At 48.6% G+C, this 24636-nt stretch overlaps 2 protein-coding genes and 1 long non-coding RNA gene across 4 annotated transcripts in view; 2 read left to right on the top strand and 1 right to left on the bottom strand.

Annotated features, from left to right (window-relative positions):
* Positions 1-2667, top strand: part of AFG3L2 (AFG3 like matrix AAA peptidase subunit 2) — a 51477-nt gene extending 48810 nt beyond the window's left edge. The window contains exon 17 of the mRNA XM_010375702.2: positions 1831-2667. Coding sequence (XP_010374004.2) covers positions 1831-2049 — 219 coding nt within the window. The 3' untranslated portion in view covers positions 2050-2667. The remainder of the gene's footprint in view (positions 1-1830) is intronic.
* TUBB6 (tubulin beta 6 class V) lies at positions 1788-23340 on the bottom strand. 2 transcript variants are annotated; one of them, XM_030925982.1, is made up of 4 exons: positions 23059-23340; positions 22622-22730; positions 20400-20510; positions 1788-2466 (listed from the first exon to the last, which is right to left on the bottom strand). In XM_030925982.1, the coding sequence occupies exons 1-4, from the start codon at positions 23113-23115 to the stop codon at positions 2429-2431; spliced, it is 315 nt and encodes a 104-aa protein (XP_030781842.1). In that variant the 5' UTR covers positions 23116-23340; the 3' UTR covers positions 1788-2428. The 2 variants fall into 2 exon arrangements, with proteins under 2 accessions (XP_030781842.1, XP_030781841.1); XM_030925981.1 differs by lacking the exon at positions 1788-2466 and adding an exon at positions 5034-6560.
* LOC115895493 overlaps positions 23246-24636 on the top strand; it is a 38853-nt gene continuing 37462 nt past the window's right edge. The window contains exon 1 of the long non-coding RNA XR_004055689.1: positions 23246-23330. This is a non-coding gene — a long non-coding RNA (uncharacterized LOC115895493). The remainder of the gene's footprint in view (positions 23331-24636) is intronic.

The raw sequence follows: 24636 nt of genomic DNA, 5'->3' as shown, positions 1-24636 counted from the left end.
GCGCCCGCCACCTCGCCCGGCTAGTTTTTTGTAGCTTTTAGTAGAGACGGGGTTTCACCGTGTTAGCCAAGATGGTCTCGATCTCCTGACCTCGTGATCCGCCCGTCTCGGCCTCCCAAAGTGCTGGGATTACAGGCTTGAGCCACCGTGCCCGGCCGACACAATGGTATTTAAACACATCTAAACATAGAAAAGGTACAGTAAAAATAAGGCATTATAATCTCACAGGACCACTGTCCCATCGTTGACTGAAACGTTGTTAGCGGTGCATGACTGCTTGAGTGGCTGCTGCTGGGCGTTTGCCTTATTTGTGTGGTCCAATGCGTGGTCCCAAGTTCTGCCACCAGCTGGCTGATTGGCTGTTCATGATTGGTAGAAGCTTAATTTGAAATTAGTTACAAAGAATGCCTCTAGGTTAAGTTCCAGTTTGTTTGTGTATGGATGGGTTCTGGGTACAGAAAAAGCCCTAAGCTAATGGCTCCTGCCTAGTCTGGTTTTTTTTGTTTGTTTGTTTTGGTTTTTTTTTTTGAGACAGAGTTTCGCTCTGTGGCCCAGGCTGGAGTGCAGTGGCCAGATCTCAGCTCACTGCAAGCTCCGCCTCCCAGGTTTACGCCATTCTCCCGCCTCAGCCTCCCGAGTAGCTGGGACTACAGGCGCCGCCACCTCGCCCGGCTAGTTTTTTTTTTGTATTTTTTAGTAGAGACGGGGTTTCACCGTGTTAGCCAGGATGGTCTCGATCTCCTGACCTCGTGATCTGCCCATCTCGGCCTCCCAAAGTGCTGGGATTACAGGCTTGAGCCACCGCGCCCGGCCTGGTTTTTGTGTTTTTTATTTTTGTTTTTGTTTTTTGAGACCGAGTCTTGCTCTGTTGCCCAGGCTGGAGTGCAATGGCGCGATCTCGGCTCACTCACCCTTCGACTACCGGGTTCAAGCCATTCTCCTGCCTCAAGTAGCTGGGTTTACAGGCATCCACCACCGCCTGGTTATTTTTTTTGTATTTTTAGTAGAGACAGGATTTCGCCATTTTGGCCAGGCTGGTTTTGAACTCCTGACCTCAGGTGATCCACCCGCCTCGGTCTCCCAAAATGCTGGGATTACAGGTGTGAGCCACCGTGCCTGGCTGCCTATTGTGCTTTAACGCACGTAAAAAGATACATTCCTGTTGCCTCCGAAAAGCAAACGTAAGATGCTGCGCACACTGAACATCTTTGTTTTTTTAATTGAAGAGTGTGTCTCTGAGATGTATACAGAACATGCACAGCTTACTCCTTTTTTTTTTTTTTTTTTGTGAGCAGGAGTCTTGCTCTGTCGCTAGGCTGGAGTGCAGTGGTGCAATCTTGGCTCACTACAACCTCCGCCTCCCGGGTTCAAGTGATCCTCCTGCCTCAGCCTCCCAAGTAGCTGGGACTACAGGTGTGCGCCACCATGTCCAGCTATTTTTTTGTATTTTTAGTAGAGACAGGGTTTCACCATGTTCTGCAGGATAGTCTTGATCTTGTGATCTGCCCGCCTCGTCCTCCCAAAGTGCTGGGATTACAGGCACGAGCCACTGTGCCCGGCCAGCTTCCTCCTTTATTATAGATGGTCAGCGTTTATTGTGCAGATGTATGGAAATGTGTCTAGTATGGAAATGTGTCCCTTACAGATGGACATTGGTTGCTTTGATATTTTGCACATCTTACTCTAAAACTATGCAACCTTATGTATATCTTAAATCCTTTTTTGGTCTTAAATCCTTTTGTGGAATGGGGTCACTCATTTTAATAAATTAATATTTCTGAATAGACTTTGCTGAGTAACTGTATTTAATGGAAATTGTTCATATTTCAGGTTGCTCTTCTGTTGTTAGAAAAAGAAGTATTAGATAAGAATGATATGGTTGAACTTTTGGGCCCCAGACCTTTTGCGGAAAAATCTACCTATGAAGAATTTGTGGAAGGCACTGGCAGCTTGGATGAGGACACCTCGCTTCCAGAAGGCCTTAAGGACTGGAACAAGGAGCGGGAAAAGGAGAAAGAGGAGCCCCCGGGTGAGAAAGTTGCCAACTAGACACCCAGAGGGAGGCCATCTCAGTCTGTCCGCTGTGGTTTCAGCTGGTGCATTATTTCGGCTGTGGCCTTCAGAAGAATGGAAAGGCTGTGCTGATTGGAGCCAGCCACTGGCCCAGCTGAAATGATGGGGAGAGGAGTCCTTAGTCCTTTCAGCCTCGGAGGTCACAGTGGGTGCCAGGTGACTTTCCCGAGGCCTTGAGGGAAATGCACACTGTCCCACAGCCTCATTGGGCTCCCACATGGGCTGGAAAGGTTGAGCCCAGAGTGGCCGAGGCTGGACCCTGTGACACCAAGTGGGGTCGGCTGACCGTGCGGCAGGGATCGTTGCACTGGACTTTTAGCGTGTGGGAAGATGCTTTCTCTTTGTCGCCCACTCTTCATTCCTGTTTCTCCTCAGTTCCCCTGTGCAGATGGGCTGTGAAATTAAATTGGAGTCCTGATAAGAACATTTTAATTTGACTTAATATTTTAAAGATTCAATCCAGATCACCTGTTGCTGTCTTAATGGAATGGTTTTCTACAGGAGCTGTAACATACTTAAAACTATGAATGTATTATGTAAATATGGCTTCTTTACATAATAAAATGTCCACACTGTACTTTGTTTCAGAACACATAAAGGGTCCCTGTTTATGCTCTGGATATTTTTAGAAAACATAATGGCAAGAAATTAAATTCTCTTGCTTTTTAGAGGAGAGTCCTTCAAAATCTCAGCCTCGCTGGTTCTCATCGGCTCCCACAGGAGGTTGGAACCTTCCAGAGTTATATGTCCTGCAAAGATGCACTGAGCTCTGGATATAAAGTACATGGGTCCTGAGGGGTTGGTCATGGCCTGAATTCATGATAACCACCCAGTGCAGGTCCTCAAGAGGCCAGCCATGGCCAGATGTTGACCACACCTCCTGGGTCTAGAAGTTAACGCATAACTGTAGCGGGCCTGGCAGGCTGACCTGAGCCGTCACCTGGATTTCAGAGAAGGAAAAGTGGAACTAAGCTGGAGTCCCCTGGGCCCTGGCTCTCTGGGGACATCTCAGGAGTGGACTGAATGGTAACCTGCTCCTATTGTCTATTAGAAGGGATTGGTGATGTGCTTCCAGAAAAGTGAGTCTGTAGCGTTGCAAACCTGTTATCATAATTCCTAAAAAAAGATGGCATGAGAAAGATTTGCTAAGTCTTCTATCAATTGCTGCTATTTGGACATGGAGGAGACACTGGCATTTTTAACTATTTACATTTTTAGCAGTCTGTTTTAACAGCACTCCAGCTTTTTAACATTACTCCAGCTTGCCTTGTGTGGTGTTGATGTCAGAACAGTGGCTTTAGAATTAACACAATCTAATGGCATCCCTGCCATGGTCCCAGGCCATGCATGCTCCATCCATGGCTACTTTCCAGCATCCTGAAATGCCCACCTGTCCCCTGGCAGGCCATGGAAGCAGCTGTTTGAACTCCATAGCTCAGCATGCCAGGAGAATAGGCGTCCCCTGATTGACCTCTGCACCTGCAGGCATGCCACACTGGCCACTTCCTTTCCTCAGGGGGTGTTTTTGGGAGGTGCCCAGTGAAGCACGGTTTCCAGGCCGAGGCTCACACAGTTGTGAGGGTGGCGGGCGTGCTTTTCACCACACAGGCAGTAGACAATTAGGTAGGAGTCACTCTCTTCTCCTTACCCAACCACTGCAAGATGTGGAGCCAGCGTGGGCTGCCCTCTCACAGGCCTTGGCTGTGAGGCCTCCCAGGGGATGAGAGTGGGGCCCACTCTTGTGTCAGGCTTGATACAGTAAGAGTGACAAAGCCAGACAGCACCGTGTCACCCGTGTTTCTGGGTGAGGTGAGCCACGTTAAGCTCTGGGCCCTGGACGGCTGCCAGCGTGGCCTAGAGCCACTGCTCAGCCTGCACAAGTGGCCCTCTGTGCTAGGAGGAGCCGTGGCTACCTGTGCCACCACCATGTGGGGCCTGCTCACGCATGGATCTTTCCTCTCCACGGTCACACGGAACGTGTTTTCAGGACAGATGTAGGTGGTGAGCTGGTAAGATTTTTACTGTGGTCTCAGAATAGTTCAGATTTCTGCAAAATGATCTGTCATCACCTCAAGTCATGCTGCTGTGTTCAGTGATGAAGTTTCCATCTTCCCAAGGCTGGGGCTTAACAAAATAGCCAGTGAATGTAAGGCCTGGGGCCACAGACCAAGGGTGTTGTGGGTGCACTGTGGGGCACCCTAACCCTCAGGGGCCCTGAATGACAAAGCTTTGTCTGTCTCTCATTCCCTGTCCGAAACAGGTCAGAGTGGGCTCTGCCCAGGATGGTCACTCAGGAAGCCAGACGGGTGGACAGGAGGGATTGGGGGGGGGCTGCCCACATGGGAGGCAAAGCAGGAGGGCTGGCACTGGCACATGACGCTTCGACCCGGGGGTGACATGCTGTACTCAGAGCAAGTCCCATGTCCACAGCTTCAAGAGGGCAGGAAGAAGTAAAGCAGAAATATTGTCAACAGTGAGGTCTGTACCAGGTACTAGCAGGGCACCATGCGTGCCCCGTGGAGTCTGTGGAAACTCCAAAGGTGTGGCCGGTGGTAGAAGCCATCAAGTGTGATGGGCCACAGCAGAAAAGGGCCCTTCCCTTCCACGCGGGGCTGGCGGTTGGTGCCCAGCTCCCACCCAGCACCCCGGCTTTGTCTAGAGGCCAAACGGCCTTTCCTGTGGCTGCTCTGGCTAGAGGGTTGGGGAACCCTAGCCCAGGACCTGACTTGCGATTCTGTGGGAGTCTGAAAGGTGGCTGCTGATGGGAAGAGGGGCTTTTGTTTGTGCTACATTGCCTTCCAGCTGTCAGCAGTTTTGGCTGCCCCGCTTAAAGCCTCCATGTAAAAAGCCCTTCCCTCTGTTGTTTTCGTGAAGCGGGGAGGAGTTCACCCCGGGGAGAGACCAGTGACCCGAGTAGCCATTGTAACCATACAAAGTAACATGTCATTTATGCACATGGCTAGAGAGATGAAGACACACGTTTAGTCATTTATTATGAATCAATTATTTCAAAGTCCCATACTGCATATTCATATAAGGCAACACGGCACAACTTCAGGCTTCATCACAAAGGATGAAAAAGACTGTTTCTAACTCCTCCCCTGCTAATTCTCAGACATGCTTGAACACTTAATGGAAGGTGAAGTTTATTTCGTGGGCCCCTCAGTTCTCTTTCAAGTCCTCTAGTAGAAAGTCTCCATGGTGTGATCTTCTGACTGGGTAGAACCCGCAAGTAACTCTGTTGTTTTAAAAAGTATTGTCTTTGTTCCAGATGACCAGTGACACGACTTGGCTGCATTTGTGAGGGGCCGACACCAACACAACGGACCAGTGCACCATTCAGGGCCACGGGGTAGGAGGCGCCAGGTCAAGCAGGAACTTGCGTGTGGTAGGATCTGAGCTGGGGCGGCTGCTCCCTGCCGGCTATCCATCTATCTCCTCCTCTTCGTCCTCAAAGGCTTCCTCCCCGTCATTGGCGGTGGCGTCCTGGTACTGCTGGTACTCGGACACCAGGTCGTTCATGTTGCTCTCGGCCTCGGTGAACTCCATCTCGTCCATGCCCTCGCCCGTGAACCAGTGCAGGAAGGCCTTGCGCCGGAACATGGCCGAGAACTGCTCGGAGATGCGCTTGAACAGCTCCTGGATGGCCGTGCTGTTGCCGATGAAGGTCGCGGCCATCTTCAGGCCGCGGGGCGGGATGTCGCACACGGCCACCTTCACGTTGTTGGGGATCCACTCCACGAAGTAGCTGCTGTTCTTGCTCTGGATGGCCAGCATCTGCTCGTCCACCTCCTTCATGGACATGGGCCCGCGGAACACGGTGGCCACGGTCAGGTAGCGGCCGTGGCGCGGGTCGCAGGCGGCCATCATGTTCCTGGCGTCGAACATCTGCTGGGTGAGCTCGGGCACCGTGAGCGCGCGGTACTGCTGGCTGCCGCGGCTGGTGAGCGGCGCGAAGCCGGGCATGAAGAAGTGCAGGCGCGGGAAGGGCACCATGTTCACCGCCAGCTTGCGCAGGTCGGCGTTGAGCTGGCCCGGGAAGCGCAGCGAGGTGGTGACCCCGCTCATGGTGGCCGACACCAGGTGGTTGAGGTCGCCGTAGGTGGGCGTGCTCAGCTTGAGGGTGCGGAAGCAGATGTCGTAGAGCGCCTCGTTGTCGATGCAGTAGGTCTCGTCCGTGTTCTCCACCAGCTGGTGCACCGACAGCGTGGCGTTGTAGGGCTCCACCACCGTGTCCGACACCTTGGGCGAGGGCATGACGCTGAAGGTGTTCATGATGCGGTCCGGGAACTCCTCGCGGATCTTGCTGATGAGCAGCGTGCCCATGCCCGAGCCCGTGCCGCCGCCCAGCGAGTGCGTGAGCTGGAAGCCCTGCAGGCAGTCGCAGCGCTCGCACTCCTTGCGCACCACGTCCAGCACCGCGTCCACCAGCTCCGCGCCCTCCGTGTAGTGCCCCTTCGCCCAGTTGTTCCCTGCGCCCGTCTGGCCTGCAACAGAGAGAGTCCCTGCCGTTGAAACAGGGAAGGACTGCGCCGTCCCGGTGCTTGGGCACCGACAGGGAGGGCGGGAGGTGATGCCGTGGTGTGCTGTGAGCCAAAGGGGGGGCCGGGGAAACAGGCACCCACCAAGGGGGCAGCTGAGCAGGTGCACTGGTACGTTTTTCGGCCAGAGTAGCTACCGATCAATTGTAAAGATGTATATACATTTGGACTGGTTGTTCCATGTTAAATAGGTTCCTTCATGCACATGGTAGGATTCAAAGGGAACAAAAGGTATACATTAAAAAAATAAGTTACCTGCCGGGCGCCGTGGCTCACGCCTGTAATCCCAGCACTTTGGGAGGCCGAGGCGGGTGGATCACTTTAAGTCAGGACTTAGAGACCAGCCCGGGCAACATGGGGAAACCCCATCTCCACTGAAAATACAAAAACTAGCCAGGCGTGGTGGTGGGGAGCCTGTAGTCCCAGCTTTGGGAGGCTGAGGCAGGAGAATTGCTTGGACCTGGGACCTGGGAGGTGGAGGTTCCAGTGAGCTGAAATGGTGCCACTGCACTCCAGCCTGGGTGTCAAGAGTGGGACTCCATCTCAAAAAAACAACAAAATAAAGTTCTCTCCTTTGGGCTTTCTGAATTTTGTACTATGTAAGTTTTCTCCTTTGGGCTTTCTGAATTTTGTACTATGTATCAAGTATTTTATTTTCAAAACTGACACTTTTTCATGTTAATGGAGCCCATTAATCAACCAGAATTACTGTTGCAAAATGTTTGCAGAATCAATTATTTATTCTGCCCCTATAATTAAATACTAAGCACAGGAAGTAATTCCTGCCCTCAAATTCCTTCCAGGCCAGTTGAGAAAAGGAGCTTAATATACCTGAAAGACGTCTGTATTTTATGCAGAGTTCAAGTAACAAGAAAGAGACCTAGTCAGTCTGTTTTCTGCATAATGGTGCATTTTTGCCAGACAGGCTTATGTATACCTTTACCTAAAAAATATTTGAATCTGAAAGATTGGCTCATAAATTTAAAATCCTATTTTTCATTTTATCTCATTTTAAAATGGAGTATTTCACTAGCGGAAGCATTTTTTCCCAGCTGTAAAAATTACAGAGGTTTGTATGTCCATATGAACAGATGCACTTAAAGAGGAGTGGGAGGAACTAATTTTTGCTTTTGCTTTTCTGGCACTACAAGTTTCACATAATGCAATGGCTTTCATACACTGCTGTCAACATTTGTATTTATGTATTTAGAGACAAGGTCTCGCGCTGTCACCCAGGGTGGCGAACACTGGCACCACCCGAGCTGACCGCAGCCTTGAACTTCTGAGCTTAAGTTATTCTCCCACTTCAGCCTCTTGAGTAGCAGGGACTACAGGCACAGGCCACTACACTTGGTTAATGAACATCTGAAAAAACTAGATACTTCTCATTCATGTTAAAGTTAACATTATTATTTTTCATAAATCAAATAGTTGCATATAATTTTATTTTCTGGAAATAATATCACTTTAAAAAACACTTATTCTGTTAAATATATCGATAGAATATATTTAAAAATCAGAAATGATTCCAATCAGTTGAAGTTGATTCTTTTTAATTTCCTGTGATTACAGTGTTAAATAATGTTATCTACATACATATATATATATATATATATATTTTTTTTTTTTCCTATTAGTTCATTTATCCAAGCGTGAATATTAAATACTGCCAGAATGGGCCAAGGCTTGGGATCAACTCTATTCCTCTTAGTTTTTACATATATGAGAAATCTTGTCCAGATACATGTAAATGGGAATGAATTATATTCTACAATGTCATTCAGTTCTTTGTCTTCAGAGTTACATCCCAAAATTCAAATAGTGAGCTATTATCAAAAACTATTTTCAAGCCTGGGCAACATGGCAAAACCCTGTCTCTACTAAAAATACAAAAATTAGCTGAGTTTGGTGGTGGTGCCTGTAGTCCCAGCTACTCGGGAGGCTGAGGTGGGAGAATCACTTAAGCACAGAAGATGGAGGCTGTAGTGAGCCAAGACTGTGCTGCAGCACTCCAGCCTGGGTGACAGAGCAAGACCCTGTCTCAAAAAAAAGTATTTTCAATCATCTGTCACGTAATAACTAAATTTTGTTTGTTTATTGATTTGTTTATTTTTGAGATGGAGTCTCACTCTGTCACCCAGGCTAAAGTGCAGTGGTACAGTATTGTCTCACTGCAACCTCCGCCTTCCAGATTCAAGCAATTCTCCTGCTTCAGCCTCCCGAGAAGCTAGGCTTACAGGTGCTGGCACCACACCTGGCTAATTTTTGTATTTTTTAGTAGAGAGAGGGTTTCACCATGTTGGCCAGGCTGGTCTTGAACACTTGACTTCAAGTGATCCACCCACCTCAGCCTCCCAAAGGGCTGGGATTACAGGCGTGAGCCACTGTGCCTGGCCAACAACTCAATTTTGAAGAAAGCAGAATTGGAAACAACCTGACTTGCAGGTCATGCCATTTTACATCAGTCATCTTTTCTTGTTTCTGAATGTAAACCAAAAAGGCTTAACCAAGACTTACTAAATACACTCTCACTCTTTCACTTGAAGGCAATTGACTTCAGTATACTTAGAGTTGGGAAAATTGAAATACTAATTTCTAATATGACTTTGTCAATTTAAGTTTTAATAAAATGTTTTAAATATTTATTTTCATGAAATTTTGGGCTGCAGATTTAACTAACTCAAGTCATAAAAACTTGCATCGCATCATACAGACCTCTCCCCACTTACTCCAACTTGACCCTTGTCTACACACGGCTGGTGGCAACAATGCACAACCACTGCCCAAAGACCAGCTTCTCTGTTCTCTCGTGGGCAGGTCCATCCCTGATGCTGCACACACCCTGGGGGCACTGAGCTATGAAGCAGTGAAACCACCAAGGCTGCCTCTGAGAGCTGCCAGGTGCTACATCGGGTAAGCAAACTGCCTTCCACTTGTCGATCTTTAATTAGTGGACAAGGGGCTCCCAAGCAATTGGGGACACCGGCCTGCTCACAGTGAGGTCTACCGATGGCACCCCTGGGTTCTGCAGTGCATAGCAAGTGCAGCCGTACACAGTGGTCCTACTCTAGGAGGGAGAACGAAGCGTTTTAGCAGTGCTAAGCACTGTAGGTGTTCAGTGCAAGAAAAATTCCGTGATTCTTCATTCAGTGTATTGAACTTAATGTTACAATGTACTGGACTGTTAATAACTCCTATCACATACAAAGGATACCCTCCTTAAATATCTAAAGAAGTCCTACAAATCAGTAAGAAAAACAACAGCCATTAGGAAAACAGGCAAAGGCTCTAAACATACAGCTCACAGGAAAGGAAATTCCAATAGCTTAGGTGCTGGAAATAATGCTAAACCCTTCTCCTAAGGGAAAGGCAAATTAAAACAAGGAGATTCTATTTTTCTGCTATGAAACTGAGAGAGATCAAAACACCTGAGTTGCACTGGTGAGGGTTTGGGGAAGGCCACTTCCCACAGCAGCTGCTGGAGATAGCAAGGGCAGTGGCCTCTGGAACAGCTATCAAAATTATCCCCCTAGACACAGCAATTACACTTCTGTAAATTTTTCTAGATAGACCCATACATGTGCAAAATGACATCTATACAAATGTTTACTGAGGAACAGTTTGTAATAATAAAAGGGGAACAACCTAAACATTAACTGAAGACTGGTTAAATCCATGGCAGTATCTCTGCAGAGGCTACTGTCAGCCATCAACAAGAATGAGGCAGCCACAGGTGTGAAATGGAAAGATTTTCAAAATGTTGCTGGGGAGCCAGGGAGGGACCCTAAGGTACTGAACGGTGTATACAGTTGGCTCCACTGTATGTATGTGAATATATGTGTCTGCCTGAACGTATCTGAAAGGACATTCAAGAATCTTAACACCGTTTGGGGTAGGAAGGAGATCAACTTTTCACTGTATGCCCTTTTGTTCCTTTTAAGTCCTATGCCATGGAAATGTTTTACCTAGCTAGCTAGCAAAGTGAAAAAAAAATTACTTTATTAAAACATGTACAATGCAATTAAGAAAGCAGTTGTCTTTGAAGGATGGGGTCCTAAGGGAGTTCAGTTCTAGCTTTATATATTGCTTGTGACATTTTAACTAAAACATGTATTTTATGATAATCAAGTGAAGATTAAAGTATAAAGGAATTTATTATTATTATTATTTTAGAAATGGGGTCTTCCACTATTACCCAGGCTGGAGTGCAGTGGTGCAATCACAGCTACTGTGGCCTCCACCTCCTGGGCTCAAGGGATCCTCCTGCCTCAGCCTCCTGAGTAGCTGGGACAATTAAACATTTTTTTTGGCCAGGCGCGGTGGCTCACGCTTGTAATCCCAGCACTTTGGGAGTCCAAGGCGGGCGGATCACAAGGTCAGGAGATTGAGACCATCCTGGCTAACACGGTGAAACCCCGTCTCTACTAAAAATACGAAAAAAATTAGCCGGGCGTGGCGGCGGGCGCCTGTAGTCCCAGCTACTCGGGAGGCTGAGGCAGGAGAATGGCATGAACCCGGGAGGCGGAGCTTGCAGTGAACTGAGATTGCGCCACTGCACTCCAGCCTGGGCGGCAGAGCGAGACTCCGTCTAACAACAACAACAAAAATTTGTAGAGAGGGTCTCCCTATGTTGCCCATGTTGGTCTTAAACTTTTAAACTCAATGATCATCCTGTCTTGGTCTCCCAAAGTGCTGGGATTGCAGGTGTGAACCCCTGAGCCCAGCTCTTCTTTAATGAAAATTTTTAAAATGTCATCAGGAAGTGGGAAATTACTAAATGATGACACACACAATGGTAGGCCCTGTGACTGTCATGGAGGATGTCTGAGATACATTAGTGAACTTTTCAAAAGGCTGCAAAATGGTGTGTGTAGCAGTATCCCATTTTCCCCAAACAAAATCAGCTTTGTGTATGCTCGCCCAAGTGCACGTGGACACAGAAAAAAGTCAGCAGAGCTGGGTGCGGTGGCCCACGCCTTAATCCCAGCACTTTTGGGAGACAGGTGGATCACCTGAGGTCAGGAGTTCGAGACCAGCCTGGGCAACATGAGGAAACCCTATCTCTACTAAAAATACAAAAAATTAGCTGGGCGTGGTGGCAGGTGCCTGTAATCCCAGCTACTCCGGAGGCTGAGGCAGGAGAATCACTTGAACCCAGGAGGCAGAGGTTGCAGTGAGCTGAGATGGTGCCATTGCACTCCAGCCTGGGCAACAAGAGCGAAACTCTGTCTCAAAAAAAGGAAAAATGCCAACGGGACACAGCCCAACTGTCTACACACGCAGTTATCCCGCTAGGGAATAAAACCTCAGGGCCACTAGTAAAAGGGATTAGAGGCCGGGCGCGGTGGCTCAAGCCTGTAATCCCAGCACTTTGGGAGGCCGAGACGGGCGGATCACGAGCTCAGGAGATCGAGACCATCCTGGCTAACACGGTGAAACCCCGTCTCTACTAAAAAATACAAAAAACTAGCCGGGCGAGGTGGCGGCGCCTGTAGTCCCAGCTACTTGGGAGGCTGAGGCAGGAGAATGGCGTAAACCCGGGAGGCGGAGCTTGCAGTGAGCTGAGATCCGGCCACTGCACTCCAGCCTGGGTGACAGAGCAAGACTCTGTCTCAAAAAAAAAAAAAAAAAAAAAAAAGGGATTAGAGCGTTCCCTTTCTGCACTGTTACACAATCTATGTGTACTGTTTGAAAAAAACACGTACAAGCAGTTTGTTTTAACTTTGACATGGAAACATTAAACCTTTGTTTTTTTAAGGCCAGCTATGATAATCCTAGCACAGGAAGGTGAAGTGGAGGATTGCTTGAGCCCAGGAGTTTGAGGCTACAGTGAGCTATGATCACATCACTGCACTCCAGCCTGGGTGACAGGGCCAGACCCCATCTCAAACAAACAAAACCACACATTTAAATATTAAACACTGAAGTTTCCAGAGAGCAGAACTGGCCAGCCGAAACTGACCACAGTGGGCCCTTGCACTTGTCTGCAGCGTCAGCCTCCTTAGATCTCCATCTCAGTCCCACTGAGAAGTCAGCTCGGCCTTTCTCTCCTATTGCCTTTGCCCCATTTGGCAGTCCAAAGCCCAGTGCCACTGGCACGGCAGGACCCTGTGGCTCTGCAGAGGGGCCACGCCGGGCAGACGCCTGCTGTGTGCTCGCGGCACACCCCGTGGGCCTGGCCATTTTAGTACTCTCAGGTGGCCGTTTCCTCGTGTTTTTCACAAGCCGTAGACAGCATCTAGAATGTGACTGTTCTCTTACAAACAAGGGATTCTCTTTCTTCCTGCCCAGCTGTGTTGCACAGTGAAACCTGGCTGACTACCTTCTCTTAGTAGACAAGAAAACAGTCACTGTCCTTCCTAAGCCCCCACCAACTTCTCTCCACCCTTTCCCCACCCAACCTCGCAGGCAGCACCTGGCAAGACGACAACATAGGCATTGGGAGGAACAAGCTCGGGGCTGGCCACTCCGTGCTAGAACGGTCCCATTTTACAAAGGAAAGACCCAGGGCAGCTGTCAAAGTAGTCTAGGGCCTATTTCATTAAAACAGCAGAAACCAACAACTGAAAATAGTAGGTGGCTTTTGGCAAACATAGAACCCCAATCAATCAGACCTCGAGCTAGCTGTAAGTGGACGGAGACGCTGAACTCGACTCCCTTTGCAGCTCACACCATTTACCCAGCTTCCTCAATACTTATAGCATGATCAGCCATGAAATTTTCTGTGCTCTTGATGAAAGTAGGAAGCTGGTGACTTCTGAAAAATATTTTGCCACTGTCTCCTAGCAACAGATGTTCCAGTTAAATATTTGGGAGTTGTGAACTGAACATCTTCTGTACTGATACGGTGTGATGTTAGTCAGTGAATTCAGACAGTCAGCAGGAGGCTGCCAACGCTAAGCTTTGGCAGTGGGGCTGCAATAGGTACCCAGGGTTTTCTGAGTCCCCCCTCTGGTTTCGAGCTCACACTGGGTGATGGAGTAAGTGTCAAGGGTCTGTGCACTCCTGCCCCCTCTTCTAGCCCTGAATCTGGAAGAAAAAGTTAGAAATACAGAAAGAGGCTGGAAGAATGTTTACCTTTCTGGTGCTTCATTCTTTTCCCATAAAACTTTCCAACAATCAAATAGGCATGACTGCTATGCAACCAGCAATTCATTACAGACAAGTTTTTCTTTCTTTTTTTCTGAGACAGGGTCTTGCTCTGTCGCCCAGGCTGGAGTGCAGTGGCGTGAACACTGCTCACTGCAGCCTCAGCCTCCCTAACTCAAGTGATCCTACCACCTCAGCCTCCTGAATAGCTGGGACCCCAGGTGCACACCACCATGCCTAGCTAATTAAAAACAATTTTTTTGTACAGAGAGGATCTCACTATGCTGCCCAGGCTGACCTTCAACTCCTGGGCTCAAGTGATCTACTTGCCTCAGCCTCCCAAAGTGTTGGGATTATAGGCATGAGCCACTGCCCGACCGGTAAGTTTTTTCTTTTTTTCTTTTTGACAGGGTCTCGCTCCATCACCCAAGGGGCAGTGCAGTGGCTTCATCTCGACTCACTGCAACCTCCGCCTCTCAGGTTCCAGTGATTCTCCTGCCTCAGTCTCCCGAGTAGCTGGGATTACAGGCGCCTGCTACTATACCTGGCTAATTTTTGTATTTTCAGTAGAGACAAGGTTTCACCGTGTTGGCCAGGCTGGTCTCGGACTATTGCCCTCAGGTGATCTGCCCTTCTGCACCTCCCAAAGTGCTGGATTACAGGTAACTTTCACTCTTAAAAGTGTACACTACTACTGTGAGTGAGTGTTCCTCAATAATTTCAAACTCTATTTGGAAATGGAATGACACTGGTTTATTGTAATTTACCAACTCTAACTGAAACAATATGGTATAAAGCCAGTGAGGATAGATCATCTCCAGTTCACAGACAATTCTGCCTCTTTTACTGGAGAATGACTTAAAAACTATTTAGCTAAACAATATAGGATGTTTATACATTCTGGACACCTCTCAATTCTCCATAATATGTTATTTTAACAAATAAGCATATTCATTTAAACAAGTCACAATTCTTAAAATGGTGTCAACTTGCTAAAATTCCTATTAAAGACGTATCATGTCAGTACAACCTGTTGAAAACTTAAAATAGTCTCAATCAAAAATAGGGTTGCATGTCAGACGAAGCAAAGATGCAAGAAGCAATTTCGGGGGAAGCTTTTATGTGCCAAAGGTCATTTCTAATGTTTTTGAAGGCTTACAGGGGCAGTTAGACAACTAAATGGGCACCGTAGGTCTGTCTTAATTTGTCTTAATCTTCGCGATCCCATTTGTCAACAGCTAGAAAGACCTTACAGTCTCCCAATGCTCAATTCAAATAAAATAAAGAAAACTTCACAATTGCTAAAGTGGCAGCTATGAGAAACTAGCTTCTCACCACTTCGATAGTTTGTGATGCACTCATTTCATAAAGATCAGTTCATGGCTTTGACTCTCTTGAGGCCTGGCCAGGTCCGGGCTGCACTGCGCTGGCAGCTGGTGGGTGAGGCCTCCTGGGGCACCCATCCAGACTGGGTTGGGTCCCTAAGTTGCTGCCAGGCCTGGGGCAGACTGGGCCGGAGCCAGACAGCCATGACCTGCTAAAAACCTTCTCCATGAAAGCTGCCTTTTCCGTAACCACACCTTTTAGACAACTGACATCTTTCTTTTGACAGAGTTAAGGTATGCAAAAGCATATGAAACATAATACCGTGAATCTCTGCACACCTACTACCCATTTAAGAAATAAAACCAGCCACTGGTACATGAAGCCCTGTGTAACAAGTCTGAGTGTGAACATACTAAACTATGTAGAATTGGCAACTTTTTTCCTATTTTATCTCAAAAAGCAGTAATGGGTGTGGCATGGGTTTCAGCTAACCATCCTTCCCCTGGGGAACAGTGCAGTGTGCGCTGAGTTGCATTTTAATATCCTGTCTTCCGGCTCCGGTGTGTGTGAGTCCTGGCGTGATATGTGTGCAGGTTTCTCTGTTTCACACTGACAATTTATGTCAGCATAGAATAGAAGGGCCAAATTCAGAGCTGTTCTTACATTTCCTATAAAGCAGTTCGTAAAGCTCTGAGTCTCTCATAAAAGAAGCATTCAGTTGCTACGTTTCTTTGAAAAGTTTAATTTCAGGCAAAAGTGCAGCAAAAACCATGCTCTCAGACACTGCTGGTGGCATTAATCCAATTGGAAGTGTGTAAAAAGGGCTTAAATCTCTTCACTCTTTGACCCAGTAATTTTGCTTTTTGAGAATCTATTCTGAAATCAAAGTCAGAAACAGACAAATTTAAGCGAATCAAGATGTTCATTTTAAGAACAAAAAGTTGGAAAAAAACAGCTTCCTGATTATTGGCCATTATATAGTTGCATAAAGAATTAATTACACATTATAGAGCTATTAAAAATTATGGATTTTAGAAACTAAATATCTTTTAGAAAAAGATAAAAATGATACCGTGATTACAACTAATGAAATCAGCAAAAAGAAAGAAACAAAGATGAAAAATATACCTCAGTGCTGACAATGATTAAACTAAGATGATGGGCATACAGAATTTTTTTTTAACTCTAGTTTTAAACTTTTTAACACTGTGGTTATATTAGTTTTTGCTGAAAAAAAGCAAAGTTTAGAAAGCAAAGCAAAGTAAAAATTAAAAATAAACACAAATCACTCAGGATGGTGGGGAGATCTCCCTTTTAAATATATTCCCCTTTATAAGACAATGTCAGCTGTGTCACCTGCTGTGCTTCCTTTTTTGGATTTAGTTGCCAGAAACCCAGAGCTAAAATTAATTCTCAGCCACAGCTGAGCTCACAGTTGACTCTGTGTTGTAAACTGCTACATTTATGCCTGTCTTTTACTGTTGTTTCATATCCTTCTTTGAAGAAGGTATATACTCGACATAACTAAAACTTTAAGATCTTCTTTTTTTTTTTTTTTTTGAGACGGAGTCTCGCTCTGTCGCCCAGGCTGGAGTGCAGTGGCCGGATCTCAGCTCACTGCAAGCTCCGCCTCCCAGGTTCACGCCATTCTCCTGCCTCAGCCTCCCGAGTAGCTGGGACTACAGGCGCCCGCCACCTCGCCCGGCTAGTTTTTTGTATTTTTTAGTAGAGACGGGGTTTCATGGTGTCAGCCAGGATGGTCTCCATCTCCTGACCTCGTGATCCGCCCGTCTCGGCCTCCCAAAGTGCTGGGATTACAGGCTTGAGCCACCGCGCCCGGCCAAGATCTTCTTTATCTATAAAAATTCACAGATGTGCTTGTAACTGTTTCCCTGTCTCAGGAAGGACTCCCGCGGGGGAGGCAGGCAGCGGGGGAGGCCGGCTTTCACTGCATGACCTTTCCAGCTGCGCACCACGTGCACACACTGCCTATCAAAGAAGTGTGATTTCTAAAAGGTGTATTAGTTGGAAATACATGAATTGTGTCTCGTAAAGCTTACTGAGACTACGGTAGACTCAGCCAACTGTAATTCAGACTCAAGAAATTTTAGCTGTCCGCTCAGATTCTCACCAAAAATCCACTGAACCTCACAAGACTGGGCGGAATTCTACAAGGAGGTGGGGAGACAGGGCCATTTCTTCTTGCAGATTCTTACAAGGGTCTGACACTGGGCAAGAGGAGCTCTCAGACACCCGCTGTGGGCATGCACATGGATTCAGCTCTTCTGGAGGCCAATCTGCAATCTCTATGTGTGAGCATTTCTGCAGAACAGATTCCGTGAACTGGAACCCTTGGATGGAAATTACTGATTTGCTCAATCTACTAAGTAGTTCTCTGAACAGCTGTTATTTTCCCACATTCACCAACACTAGGTCTTAGCAGCTTCTAAAATACTGGCCAATCTGGTGGGAGAAAAATATTTTGTTTTAATTGCCCCTCACCGCTAGTTACTGGTAAATTTTGTCTCCAGGTATTTATAGTTTTATTACAATTGTGAATAGGATGTGTTCACCAGTGATTATTGCTTTTAATGTGATTCATCTGTTCCAGTTTGCTGGGACCCTGACGGTTTTGTCACTCAAAGTCTAGTGTCCTGGGGAACACCTCCTCCCAGTTCCAGGTAAATCAGAAAGATTGGTAACCTGATAGCAGAACAATTAATTTCTGAATATTTTATCTTGTGTCTGGCTCCCTTACTAAAGTCTTGTAAGTGCTGGTCATTTTTCAGCTGATCGTGTATCTAGAAACTCCAAGAGAATCATTTCATCAATAAATAACACTTTTGTCTTTTCCTTTACATGATTTGCATATTTTCTTTCTCTGGTTTTTGTGCACTGGCTAAAGCCTTCAGAACATGGAACAATTGTAGAGACAATGGACATCTGTTTCTTATACCTAATTCTGCTGGGAATGCTTCTAATGTTTCACCAGGGAGTATAATGTTGCTATGGGTTTCTGGTAGATAGTCTGTAAATAAAGGAAGTTTCTTTCTATTTCCAGCTTACATAGAAGTTTTTTTGTCCTCTACAAATCGGGAACACATCCAAAACTTTATCTTTTTTTTTTTTTTGAGACAGAGTTTCACTCTTGTTGCCCAGGCTGGAGTGCAATGGTGTGATCTTGGTTCACCGCAACCTCTGCCTCCAAGGTTCAAGTGATTCTCCTGCCTCAGCTTCCTGAGCAGCTGGGATTACAGGCATGCACCACCACACCAGGCTAATTTTGTATTTTTAGTAGAGATGGGGTTTCTCCATGTTGGTCAGGCTGGTCTCGAACTCCCGACCTCAGGTGATCCACCCGCTTTGGCCTCCCAAAGTGCTGGGATTACAGGCATTAACCACTGCTCCTGGCCTCCAAAACTTTAATCTCTTTTAAAAAATTGTTTCCTGCTGGGAGTCAAAGAAAACCCCACTTTTTTGGGGCATCTATTAAGATGTTGTCTTTAATCTATTAGTAGACTTCTTAATGTTGAACCGTCCTTGCATTCCTGGGATGTTGCTAGTATTTCTCAAACACTTATTTTGTAGTAGACATTCTAAGTGTTTATTTAATCCTTACTTCTTACTAAGAGGTAGACAGTCCCACTTATGATGAGGAAATTAAGTCACAAGTAAGTTAAATAAGTCTAAGGCCACATAGTGAGTGGAAGGGCCAAAATTTTAACCCAGGGAGTGTGGCAGCAGAGCCAGACTCCTAACCATTACACTATCTGCCTCTTATTGTGACCAATAGCACATTGGTCACAATGTGCTACTAATATATTTTTTTAAAAATGCAGGCCGGGCGCGGTGGCTCAAGCCTGTAATCCCAGCACTTTGGGAGGCCGAGACGGGCGGATCACAAGGTCAGGAGATCGAGACCATCCTGGCTAACATGGTGAAACCCCGTCTGTACTAAAAAATACAAAAAACTAGCTGGGTGAGGTGGCGGGCGCCTGTAGTCCCAGCTACTCACGAGGCTGAGGCAGGAGAATGGCGTTAACCCAAAAGGCGGAGCTTGCAGTGAGCTGAGATCCGGCCACTGCACTCCAGTTTGGGTGACAGAACGAGACTCTGTCTCAAAAAAAAAAAAAAAAAAAAAAAAAAATACAACTGCATTTGATATTCTAAGTATTTTATTTTGGATTTTTGCAGTAAGTTTGATATACATCTTTTACTTGTATGTTCTAGTAGAAGCTACCTAGCCTCACAGGAAATGTTGGGAAGTTTTCCATCATTTTCTCTCTGGAATGGTTTGGATAATGGAGATTGTCTGTTATCCTCAATTAAACTATCTCTTCCTGGTGCCTTTTGAGAAAAGCGTTGGAATGTAGATTTTTCATGATGTATTTGATTCCTACACCATAGTGCTTTTAAGCCAGAATCAGTCTTGAAATTCTTCACATTTTCTTGGAAGACACTGCCTTTCACAGGTATTGGAAATGTTTGATTGAGGCATTTTTTTTTTTTAAAGCAATAATGTAAATAGATATGTGGTCTCTAACATTAAAATAGTCAGGTGGGAAACTTCCAAATCTGCCACCTATCCTGTAGGTTCTACTTGATAACACTAATGGTACCACTTCATTTAATTTTATATAATTTTCTTTAGAAGTCTGCAGAAAGACAGGTTTACCATCATTTTTTAGGTGGAAGAAGTGAGAAAAAAAGGATTTACCTAATTCTGATAAAACCAACATAGGAACCAAAAACAAATGGCAAATAACTTTATAATGATGGGGAGAAATAAGCTAATGTCTAAAACTGTTTCTTAGTTTTTGTTTTTTTTTTGTTTTTTGCTATTTTTCAGACGAAGTCTCACTCTGTCGCCCAGGTTGGAGTGCAGTAGTGCAATCTTGGCTCACTGCAACCTCTACCTCCTGGGTTCCAGTGATTCTCCTGCCTCAGCCTCCTGACTGGCGCGTGCCACTATGCCTGGCTAATATTTTGTATTTTTAGTAGAGACGGGGTTTCACCGTGTCAGCCAGGATGGTATTGATCTCCTGACCTCGTGATCCACCTGTCTCGGCCTCCCAAAGTGGTGGGATTACAGGCATGAGCCACTGTGCCTGGCCTGGTTTTTGTTTTTTAATCAAGAACTACCAGTAGAAGAATTTCATTTAGAGATATAGAGGTTCCTTCCCACCAAAATAGTCAAGATTTAAAAAAAAAAACTTCCTTGTGATGAATCCAGCTAGGGATGGGAGGGGTGGGGCTGGGAACCACTGATTTCCATTCACACTTTTTCTATGACACGTGATGCTTTAAATCTGGCATATAAACTAATTTGATTAAAAAAAAGAAGAAGAAAGTGAGAAAGATGGAACCTACCAAAGATGAAGTTGTCAGGCCGGAAAAGCTGCCCGAAAGGCCCGGAACGCACGCTGTCCATGGTCCCTGGCTCTAAGTCCACCAGGGCGGCCCTGGGCACATATTTCTGAGCTGGAGGAGGAAAGAACCACCCACAAGAGTTACTTTCAGGTTTCTGAAGTAATTGACTTCCCCCTTTCAAGTCCCACCAGTTCTAGCTGCCTGGAATGGATCAACCAGAGTCTTTTCAGAGATGGTACAGGAACTTTCTTAGAATCACAGAATCAGCTGGGCGCACTGGCTCATCCCTGTAATCTCAGCACATTGGGAAGCCAAGGTGGGCAGATTGCTTGAACCCAGGAGTTCAAGACCAGCCTGGGCAACAGAGCAAAACCCTGTTTCTAAACACAAACAAAACGAAAAAACAAAAAAATCAGCTAAGTGTGGTTGGTGGTGTGCACCTCTCGTCCTATCTACTGTGGAAGCTGAGGTGGCAGGATCATCTAAACCCAGTTGTGCCACTGTACTCCTAGCCTGGGGCTACAGAGTGAGACCCTGTCTTTTTTTTTTTTTTTTGAGATGGAGTCTCGCTCTGTCGCCCAGGCTGGAGTGCAGTGGCCCGATCTCTGCTCATTGCAAGCTCCGCCTCCCATTCTCCTGCCTCAGCCTCCTGAGTAGCTGGGACTACAGGAGCCTGCCACCAGGCCTGGCTAATTGTTTGTATTTTTAGTAGAGATGGGGTTTCACCGTGTTACCCAGGATGGTCTAGATCTCCTGACCTTGTGATCTGCCCGCCTCGTCCTCCCAAACTGCTGGGATTACAGGCGTGAGCCACCACGCCCAGCTGAGACCCTGTCTCTTAAAAAAGAAAAAAAGAAAAAAAATCCCAGAACCTTAACATTGGAATGAGGAACGAGCCCAGGCATGACCTGGCAGAGGAGGTTCCAGGAAGAGGCAGGATGAGAAATCAAGTCCCCTGACTTCCTGCCTACTGTATTTTCCAGCTCACGCTGACACCTCTTTCCTGTTAGGAAGTTTTACGACTTTAGCTCCATGGAAATGAACTATATATTACAGAAAATTGCCAGGTTTGGATGAAATTCTCTGCTTTGTGACACCTCCCCCATGCATACACATACATGTGCCCATGTGCAGTCTGAGCACCTTGTTACTGGGAGCACTCAACTGGCTCTGTTTCCCCAGAGTCACTCTCATTTTGAGTCAGAGTGTTCTTGTGTGGAATTTTCATGCCAATTGGGCTAGAACTTGTTCCCAGTGAGGACAAGGTTAACATGATTCCAAATAGGACCTGTTCTTCAACTCCTGTCCTGCAGTGCACACACCCCAGATCGAAAATGGATGTACCCAAGCTGGGCGAGGGGTTAACAGGAATTGTAGTGTATACTGGAACTGTCCTTAGTGTCCTCTAGAAATTTCATCTTCCATGCCCTGATGTTCCCGGCCAGTCATTGCTGCATAAATTAATAAAACTCCACTAGTTGCTCAGAACTGCCTGCAGTTTCAGCTTCCAGGGAGGTGAAAGTCTTTTTAGAGGTCTGCAAGGGACCCGAAAAGTCACTTAAGAGAGCGTTTCTCAAATTTTTAGCCAAGAATCCCCAATAAGAGATACATTTTAAACTGAGGCTAAAAAAAAAAAAAAAACTTTGTTTTTCCCAAGGATCCTTGAGAAACGCTCTAATTTACTCTAACAGGTCTCGCTCTGTCACCCAGGCTGGAGTGCGGCGGCGCGATCACAGCTCACTGCAGCCTCGACCTCCTCGGCTCACGCCCCCAGTTAACTGGTACTACGGGGGGGGGGGCACCACGCCCGGCTAATTTCAAAATTGTTGGAGATCGGGGCGGGAGGGGGCCGCGGTGTGGACTCCTGTGCTGCCCAGGCTGGTCCTGAACTCCGGGGCCCACATGACCCTCCAGTCTCGGCTTCCCAGGGCGCTGGGATCAGGGGCTTGAGCCACCGCGCCCGGCTGGGCGGAGAAGGCCGGACAGGAACCGCTCCGCTGATTTCACGCGAACCAGCGCTCCGGCCCTCGGGATAGGCCGAATCCAGCTGCTTGAAAAAACGGACGGCGGATTTCCCGCCCCGGAGGAGCGAAGGGAGTGGCCGGGCCTCCAGCTACATCCCGGGAGAACTTTTCCCGAAACAAACGCGCCGCGCGCAGAGGCGGCGCCCGAGCGGCCACGCGGGTCCCGGCCGGGCAGGGCGCGGCGGCCGCGATACTCACACGATGACTCATTGTAGTAGACGCTGATTCTCTCCAGCTGCAGCGCCGAGTCTCCCACGTAGCCCCCGGCCGGGTCGATGCCGTGCTCGTCGCTGATCACCTCCCAGAACTGCGGCAGGGCCGGGCGAGGGGGACACACGCTCAGAACCCAGAGCCCCGGACGCCGCCATCCGCGCCCACCCCGGGCGCCCGAATTCCAGGCGCGCCTGAGCCGGGGCAGCCGCTCCCAGTCGGGGTGGGGGTGGGGAGCGAGGAGTGGAGCTTCCCCGGCCGGCCACGCCCTGCGCGCTCCCTCCCCGCGGCCCGCGCGGGTGCGCACCGGGCTCCGAGGACCCAGCGGCGCAGAGCTGGTGCGCGCCCGTGGGGGGTCGCGCCGGGAGACCCGGGGCCCTCCAGCCGCCCCCCCGCGGGCAAGCCCCGTGCAGCGCCAGGCCCACCTTGGTGCCGATCTGGTTCCCGCACTGGCCCGCCTGGATGTGCACGATCTCCCTCATGGCGGGCGCGGCTCTGCGCTGGGCACTGGCTCTGCGGACGACGGCGGCAACTGCCGGCCCGCGGCGAGCGTCCCGGGGCCGCCTCTCCGCGCCCCCGCCCCCGCCCGCCGCTCGCCAATGGCCGTGGGCCCCGCCCCGCCGCCCCCGCTCGACGCCGGGCCCAGCCTGCAGCCGGCGAGGGAGGACGCGGGGCCGCCAGTCGGGGACCCTTGCTGGTAAGCGGGCGGAAAAGGACGGGCCAGGGGCTGGCGGGGAGGAGACGGGAAGGGGCGCGGCGCCCGCGCCCACCACCGTTTTGCTGCCCCTCGCGCTGCCGCGCCCGAGGGAGACGCGAGTGGGGCCGGGGCGTCGGGGCGGCGGAGCCGACGTGGTCCGCGGGGTCCCAGCGCTGCGCCCGGAGCCCTGCAGCCGCCCGCGCCGAGTCCAGCGCAGCGGGGAGACGGCCCTGGGGCGTGGCGGTGGAGCTTGTCGGGGTCTCTGATCCCTGCGCCCCTGGGCGCACGTGCTTAGGGCCTCCCCGTCCTGCTGTTGCGGTCTCCGGAGATTCAGGGGCCTCCGCTCCGACGACCCCACCCCTTTGGAGCGGGTTTAGCTCAAGTGACTACAGGGCTGGATCCGACAGTGAACACCCTCTGCGCCGGGTCTACGCAGCCTGCCCCTCACGCGTTAGCGAAGAAATGCGCTTCGGCCTGGGAGGGCGCGCGAGTCCGTCTTCCTGGCCAGTGTTGTGTGGTGGAGAGTCATGACCGCTGATGCGGGCCAGGTGACTTGGATTTTAATTCTAGCTGTTTTTAGTTAGCTCTGCGCTTCAGCGGCCTCCTCTGTTAACGGAAAGGTTGCCGTAGGGCACCACCGAGAGCCTTTCAGCCTCCAAAATGCGGGATGCTCCGGCCTCTGCGGTCACCGTGTGCGTGCATCAGGGCTTTTGCGGGAGTTTCCTCCCTTGAACGCTTCAGCCTGGGACCTCCGGGTTAGCCCCTGCGTCCCCTCCCAGGCCCTTGGAAACGCCGCACAGGAGGAAGCGACGATGTTCTGTAATTTACACTGGCACTTTCTTTTTAGATGGATGAAAACTTTGGGAAAATCCTAGTTGTTTGTGTACATGGTTGCATGTTTGGAAGGGAGTGGAGAACTTTAAAAGTTTTTCTTTTGGAGTTTTGCAAATGTTTCCAAATTAAGGAATTTTTTTTTAAGCCTTGGGTCCCCGCCTGCCCTCTGCTCTCTCCACCCCGGTGCTGCTCCTCGGCCTTCTTATGGGTCCCCACACCTCTTTACACAGCCACACGCCCAGGTAGCAGAGGAGGCGGCCACAGCCCAGCTCCTGCGCTCCCGTTTCAAACTTTGAGCCTGAGATTACCCAGCCACCTTCTCCTGAGTCCTCAACACCCTTATTTAGGCTGTTTGTTTCCATTGCTTAATTATTGACTCCAACGAGTGCTACCTTAACCCATCTGGCCGGCCCGGAGTCTAGTGTGGGGAGCCCGAGAGCGGCGGGCCTGTGCATCCCTGGAATAACCCTTG

The sequence above is a fragment of the Rhinopithecus roxellana genome, chromosome 21 (genome assembly GCF_007565055.1).
Source record: "Rhinopithecus roxellana isolate Shanxi Qingling chromosome 21, ASM756505v1, whole genome shotgun sequence".
NCBI lineage: Eukaryota > Metazoa > Chordata > Mammalia > Primates > Cercopithecidae > Rhinopithecus > Rhinopithecus roxellana.
Note: the sequence above shows the minus strand (reverse complement) of the source record. Positions and strands in the feature narration are given on the sequence as shown.

What these genes read in the sequence shown, in the direction of transcription:
- TUBB6 (XM_030925981.1), bottom strand. Translation starts at nt 23,115, where the DNA reads ATGAGGGAGATCGTGCACATCCAGGCGGGCCAGTGCGGGAACCAGATC. An exon ending in GGAACCAGATCGGCACCAAG is followed by an intron (nt 22,731 to 23,058) that starts GTGGGCCTGGCG and finishes GCCCTGCCGCAG; the next exon opens with TTCTGGGAGGTGATCAGCGA. An exon ending in CTACTACAATGAGTCATCGT is followed by an intron (nt 20,511 to 22,621) that starts GTGAGTATCGCG and finishes TTCCTCCTCCAG; the next exon opens with CTCAGAAATATGTGCCCAGG.